The sequence below is a fragment of the Mangifera indica genome, chromosome 6 (genome assembly GCF_011075055.1).
Source record: "Mangifera indica cultivar Alphonso chromosome 6, CATAS_Mindica_2.1, whole genome shotgun sequence".
Lineage (NCBI taxonomy): Eukaryota > Viridiplantae > Streptophyta > Magnoliopsida > Sapindales > Anacardiaceae > Mangifera > Mangifera indica.
Genome location: NC_058142.1, coordinates 7,912,357 through 7,919,734, shown reverse-complemented (window position 1 = coordinate 7,919,734; position 7,378 = coordinate 7,912,357). Strand labels below are relative to the sequence as shown.

The 7,378-nt window shown below is 34.7% G+C and overlaps 1 protein-coding gene across 1 annotated transcript in view; it reads right to left on the bottom strand.

Annotated features, from left to right (window-relative positions):
• LOC123219059 (dentin sialophosphoprotein-like) overlaps positions 1–7,367 on the bottom strand; it is a 15,160-nt gene extending 7,793 nt beyond the window's left edge. The window contains exons 1-7 of the mRNA XM_044640775.1: positions 6,930–7,367; positions 5,342–5,565; positions 3,917–3,984; positions 3,334–3,411; positions 2,787–3,136; positions 2,525–2,593; positions 2,349–2,437 (exon numbers count right to left, since the gene is read on the bottom strand). Coding sequence (XP_044496710.1) covers positions 2,349–2,437; positions 2,525–2,593; positions 2,787–3,136; positions 3,334–3,411; positions 3,917–3,984; positions 5,342–5,565; positions 6,930–7,292 — 1,241 coding nt within the window. The 5' untranslated portion in view covers positions 7,293–7,367. The remainder of the gene's footprint in view (positions 1–2,348; positions 2,438–2,524; positions 2,594–2,786; positions 3,137–3,333; positions 3,412–3,916; positions 3,985–5,341; positions 5,566–6,929) is intronic.
• Between the last annotated feature and the right edge of the window lie 11 nt (positions 7,368–7,378).

Here is a 7,378-nt window from a genome sequence, read left to right as displayed (position 1 = left end):
TTTGGCTGCTAATTTCAATTGGTGTTTGTAGCAATTTGATGTCAAGAATGCATTTTTACATGGTGATCTTGAAGAAGAGGTGTATATGGAACCTCCACCAGGTTTTGAGAAATATTTCAAAAATAATCAAGTGTGCAAGTTAAGAAAGGCACTTTACGGGCTTAAGCAATCACCTCGAGCTTGGTTTGGAAAGTTTACTAATGTAATGCTTCGTATTGGCCTCAAACAAAGTCAAGGAGATCATACCCTTTTCTTCAAACACTCGGCAGCAGGGAAACTCATAGTTTTGATTGTATATGTCGATGATATCATTGTAACAGGTGATGATGATGAGGAAATTCAGAGGCTTAAGGCTAGACTTGCAAAAGAATTTGAGATTAAAGAACTTGGCAAGCTTAAATATTTTTTAGGGATCAAAGTAGCTCGGTCTAAAGAAGGTATTTTTGTTTGCCAGCAAAAATATATTCTTGATCTCCTACGAGAGACGGGAATGATGGGATGCAAGCCTATTGATACGCCAATTGAACAAAATCACCGGTTGAGTGAAGCAAAAGATGATGAAGCTGTTGATAGAGGAAGGTACCAAACGTTGGTAGGAAAACTGATTTACCTATCTCACACACGTCCGGATATCGCATTTGCCGTAAGCATGGTGAGTCAGTTCATGCATGACCCCAAGAATGTTCACCTTCAAGCTGTATATAGGGTGATTCGGTACTTAAAAGCTACTCCTGGGAGAGGAATTATGTTTAGGAAAGGAACAGAGATGACTGTAAAAGCCTACACAGATGCAGACTATGCTGGCTCCCTCACAGATCGACGCTCAACCATTGGTTATTGTACTCTAATTGGAGGAAATTTAGTAACTTGGAGGAGTAAGAAACAATCAGTAGTGTCTAGATCAAGTGCAGAATCTGAGCTACGTGCTATGGCTCAAGGAATTTGCGAGCTCTTATGGATAAAGAAAATCTTAGAAGATCTACAAGTTAAATGGCATGGACCTATGAAGTTGTATTGTGACAACAAGTCTGTTATAAGCATTGCCCACAATCCGGTTCAACATGATAGAACAAAACATGTTGAAGTGGATCGACACTTCATCAAGGAAAAGATTGAAAGTGGACTGATCTGCACTCCTTATGTTCCTACAAATGGTCAGATGGCTGATGTGTTCACAAAAGGATTGGACAGCTCAACCTTTCGAAATATTACTAGCAAGCTAGGAATGCAAAACATTTATTCTCCAGCTTGAGGGGGAGTGTTGGAGAATCTTGGATTCTTTGTTTAGGAGATTGTATATGGTTGTAAATAGCTAATTGACAACTAATAACTATAATTTAGGCTGATTATAATCTTCCTAATTTAGCTAACAGCTGTGATTTTAATTTAGACAGATTTAATTAGTTTATGTCTGATTATTAGGAATTAGTTTTTTCCTTAAATAGGACATTGACCTTGTACTATATTAATGTATTCTGTTTATGATCAAAAGTCAAGAAGTTTTTCAGTTTTCTGCTCAGAGTTTTTTTTTTTTAATTATAAGAACAGAAAAGGTAACAGGACGTCAATTCAATTTTAATGGCACGGATCTAAAGAATAATAATGATATATAAACGAAATTAATTTCAAAAACAATGCCTGTTGAGATGAGTTTATATGAAATCAAAAAGTTATCGGACTCCAGAAAGAACAGGGTGAAAAAAGTCCAATCGAACAGGCACAAAAGCAGCAGCCAATGCCCAATACTATTGACAGGAAGCTTTAAAAAAAGGGGAAGGGGGGGGTGGTTTGTTGTGGTTGGTTGTGGGCGAGGGAAGAGAGAAAATTGAAAAACTGAAATATCTAAGGTTCAAAATATCTGAAAATTTAGTGCGTTAAAAAAAGGGTGTGGCAGCATACAGCAGAATATATGGGTAACAAAAAAGCATGCAATTTTCTTGAAAAAGTGCAAGGCTAAACAGCTAGAGTGTCTGAAACAATAATGTGGGATCCCAAATTAACCATGTTACAAACCACAATACCCATACTCCAAGTCTTTGTATCCTTGCTTACAGTCACTACTTTTCACTAATAATTTAGTCTTGTTAAAATGTCCAAGCCTCCTCAAGCTAGAGCAGTTTCTCAGAAAGTCAATATTGCTTTATGTTATGGACCTTTTGGTGATTATCCAGTTTTAATTCATAGCTTTCCAGATAAATAGATAACATTTAACAAACAAATATGAAGAAGATCAGCAAATCCATGCTTAATCAATTGCATATGAAAAAAATAGAAAACAATGATTGTGACAGCCTTGCCACAAGAAAACCAATACAAGCACACGGTCATAATTGAAAAGAGGCAATTACCTTCCACTTTCAGAGGCAGGTTTCTTGATGCTGTCCAACTCTACTCCACGTTTCAAGAAATACCTTCCTGGAGCTTGTAATGTTGCAATCTGAGGCTCAAGATTCAATTATGAAGACATAAGCAAATGTCATTCTCAAAACTACAGCATCAAAGATTTCACCACTTATTCACTCACCTTTTTAATTATTGGTTCTATTTTCCTTACAGAATTGGGACTAGTATCTCCAATAGCTTTCTCCAAGGCCTATTGTACAGAGAGAGAGAGAAAGGAGGAAGAAGAATTCAGAAAGGGCCCAAAAATTTTTAGGAAGTAAGAAAAATCATATGGAGTGAACTAAGAATAAAAAATAAGCAACTTCACGCAGCCTAAAGAATCCACTGGCAGAGACTAAAAGAAAACTTTATTTAATTTTTAATTTCTTATTTCTTGGGATAACCTTTAAGCTCATGCCCTTGGGATTCTCCATCAGCAAAGTGATCAACATATTTTTCAAATCTGTTGGTTGATTTCCAGAATTTACTTTGTGGCCTTGTGTTTCTCGCACTATGCTAGTATTCCTTGCAATTTCTTTCTCAGAGTTAGATGCATTCTCTTTATTCTTCATCTGAATGGGTGTAATTTCTTCAATGTTCATATGATTCTTAGCAATATTTCCAGTTCCATTTGGTGACAGTGGAGCACCAGGTTGCCCAGGTGGAGATGATAGAGGTGAAGCTGAGCGTTTACTTTTCAGACTGGCAGTTGATGGTGTTCCAGATTTATTGGTAGATTTAGGGGGGCCACTAACTGCAATAATTTCAAAGGAGAATGAGTCAGGAAACACCAACATTCTAGTATGATTTTTTTCCCTTTTTTAAACAAGAATGAAGAAGAGGGCTCCCAACAATAAGAAAAATATCAATATCTTATAATTGATTGTAATTTCTCAATTTTTTTCGGATGACAGAGAGATATATTATAAGAAAAGATAGTGTTGGCCTTACCTTGAAGTGTTTCCACTTTCCGTTTTTTAAATGGAGGAGGTTCCTTCTTTTGCTTAAACTGCATCTTCCATGGATTAGCTGAAAACAACACACAAACAATAGACACTGAATATCAATACCCACCTTTAAATTTTTATTACCAAGCATTTTGACAATAAACACATCAATATCAGCAGATGCAAATAAATAAATCAAGATATTGTATAATATCCCTGTATCTAAAATAAAAATAGTTCACCATTTCAGCTTCAACTTTCTTATTCAATATTCTCTATAGCACTTGACATGTATTGATCTTTATAACTTTCCATAACTAAACAAGTTCAAATTAATCATTTAATAAATGATGAGCACACAGCACATGCTTCTGAATAAAAAATAACGTAAATAAGGGTTTGCCATTTGTAATTCCAAAACAAAAAGCTTAACTCTGGGTTAGAGAATACAAGCTAGATAACTCTTACAAAAGCCTTGCACACCTAAGAATACTGTCTTATTGAACAGTTATGTCGAACGTAAGCAGCAAATGATAACTAAAACTGTAATGAACAAAGAAATTATCTCATAAAAAAAATTGAATTACCTTCAACAGCAGCTAGTTGCTTTATTTGACTCTTCATGGATGGATTTCCATGTTCTAGCACAATCGCTCTGCATAATAAAAAACGGAAATAGAATAAGAAAAGTAACATTTGTTTACCATAAAGGAATTTACAAAATAATTTAAGGGTATCATCAAACAAATCTGCCTTTTAATAATATCTATATACTAAAGTTTTGAAAATAATCAAGGATGATTATTGAAATCTGATGAATTTAATCATTGCAACTAATACCTATACAAAATTTAAAAGGAAAAGGAAATTCAATGAGGTATGTCGTCAAGGGGCATTTGGTTCGGGTATTAAAAATTACTCTAATAATCTATTTTTTATTACTGACATTATTTTGTTTGTTTTGTCAGGTATCTTTTATTATCGATTATGATATGACTAGTAATATAAAAGATAATCGAATTATCATTTATAACTTAGGTATTAAAAGATTACTAAAGTAATCTTGATTTTATTACAATTTTAACCTTATTGATTTTTTAGGACAAATATTCCCTTATTCTCAATAAATATAACAAATAATATGAAAAATATTTTAAAATAATTATACCCAAGAATATTTAAGTAAAATAATATTTGAGTATTTTTTTATTACATTCAACCAAACACAATAATATTTGTACTTATCATTTTTCATCAAACATAGAAATAATGTATAACCAGCAATATTCTAAGTAATCTATCTTTGTGGTAATTTTTCACTTTTTGGTAATAAAACATTACCCAAACAAAATGCATCATCAAGGTAAGGAAAAAAATCCCAATAAAGCAATTGAATGAGGGAATTAATATATAGGTAAGTTTCATGCCATATTCTAAAACTAAAAAGAAGGAATCATACTAATATTCAACCTAATTATACTAAAATGTAAAAGCCTAACTAGGGATTGCAACTGACAATATATGTTGGAAAAAATAAAATTTATTATGTACATCATGAAGTGTTGGTACAAACTAGAGGAAGATAATATATAAACCGCTATGTTTCCAACACAAGATCTTCTTGTAGCAGATCATAGGGATAATATACCACAAGGGTAAGTAGCTAGGATATAAATATGTTTATCTTTCGAAATATTGAGAAAGAACATAAATAAGGAAGATTAGCCTATTCAAGCATTGTTAAAAAGATTTTTTTATTCCCAGAAATCCCTTGACCTCTCCTCTGTGTTCACTTAGTGCTAAATTGGGGGCTACTTCCAAACCCTAAAGCCTAGCCAAGAAAATTATAAGATGTATCCTCAAATCTATTTGGCCTCGAGGAATTTAAATGTCAACATGAATTATAAGGATCTCAAAGCAAGTTTAAGAACAGAAAGATATGTAAATACCAAGGCATATTATTACTAAAAAATTCCAAAAAATAAAATGCATTAAGGTATTAAATAGCATACTTGCGTTGTTTAAGCTTGCGCTCAGCTTCCTCAGACCGCATCTTTACATGGTTCACAGTTGACTCATCCAAGATACGCTGAACATTCACCTTGCGCCAAGCACACCCAGATTCAACAAGTAAACCATCTCCATCTTCACCACTTTGTTGTTCTTCATAAATGTCACAGAGGTCACCATCACGTGACCATGTAAATCTAAACTCCTTACCACCTACGTCAATAACCTGATGCAATGATCAACCATTTAAAGCCAATTTACCTGAGAATTAATGGGGCACAACAATATAAAAAAGTAAAAGTAATAAATACGTGATTATCACAAATCTAATACATTTGAGAAAATGAAAAGGAACAAAACTTAATAAACTCTATAATACATATTTGACATCACCAATATAATTCCATAATATTATGTTTAAGTGAGAGGAAACTCATAGGTCTGCCTACTTTGAAACCAATTTGCAAAGGGAAGAGGTAAGAAGAAAAGGGTCTTACAAGATTAATCATCAACTATGCAAATCGTTTTCCATTTAGGAAAATTTAATTCCAAAAGAAAAGAGGGAAAAGTGCTAAGTGCTAATGTGGTTTATAGAATGAAATGAGCTCCCAAACCATCCAATCCTGGTCCGCATGAATCTTTTTGTCTAATACTCAATGAACTTAAAGATACTATGTTTTTTTTTTTCAGTTAGAAGAATTTTAAACAAGTGATTTAGGCCTAAGAACATGTGAAAACAAGCATTAAGCCCTCAGTATTCTGTTTAAGTCCATGATATGAAAGATCTAAAGGATAATTTCTTCCCTGCACAGGTACTAAACAAATTTTCCTGCTTAAAGTTTATGACTTGGATATTTCACTCATTCAAGAGCTACTCCAATAAGCATCTTGTTTAATCTCCAACTTTAACACTTGAAATTTGTAAATCTATCATCTGAGCAACCCAATATCACACCCCACAAGCAGTTGCCAATGCCTCTGCAATATCGGCACCATTCAAAACCATTACCACTCTGCAGCACTTCTGCAAAAAGCCAAAGTTTTCTATATCCAAATGCCAAATCCAACATGATTACCCGTGCAGCAGCTTCATGTCCATTAAGTCATGTCACAATTGCTCTCTCAAACCTTTTTTCATCTTCATTTGAGTGCAACTCCAAACTCTCCCTCTAATCAGCATTTTCAATTTCCATGAATGGGTTGATTAACAATCTAACTATCTGTCTAGAACCACTCATATGTAATCAAATTAAGCACATAAATTGTACCAAGAAGCTCCATTTATTAACTTTGAAACCAACATAGTCACATTTCCAAAAGAAAAATCACCAATAAACTTGCCTATACCCAGATAAAATTTCAGCAAGATATATATCCACTTCCCCAACAACTATTCACTACTAAACCACACTAAAGCCAACTATTACCCAGATAAAAGTAAGCTGCCAAGCTCAAGTGTATACATCTTAAACAAAACTAGTCCATACCCAAAACACTCAAATTTCTGTTAAATTCACAACAAAAATTAACCAATGTTGACCAAAAAAAAATCAAACTTTACAAAAACAATCTTTAATTAGCAAAACTCACATTTCCATTTGGGTTATTAGCCATTGAATCGAATTTAATCCTCGCCATCTGCCCTTGGCTCTCAACTTTTCTAATCTCCTCCACCAAGTCCGGAGCCAGCCGAATAATCATTCCGAAAGCCAACGGATTGTTCCCAGAAACAAGGCTGAACGTTTCTTCAACCGCCTTAGAACCCACTGATGACGTGGCCCCACTGGTACCCGCCGTCCGGTTGCGAGAGGCTGAGGACCCTAGAGAAAGCCGGTTCGCCGACGATGGCGTGCTCAGCCGGTGCTGCGGCGGCGGCGGGGGTGGGAATGAGTTGCGCTTGTTCGGGGGTATTGCTCGACCGCCGCCGCGGCCGAGTTTCGAGCCTCCGTACATTGTGCTGTGCTGTGCTTAATCGATTACGGTGCCAAAACGATTTGGTATTGTTCCGAGTTTTGTTGTTACTTCTTAACATTGTTTGT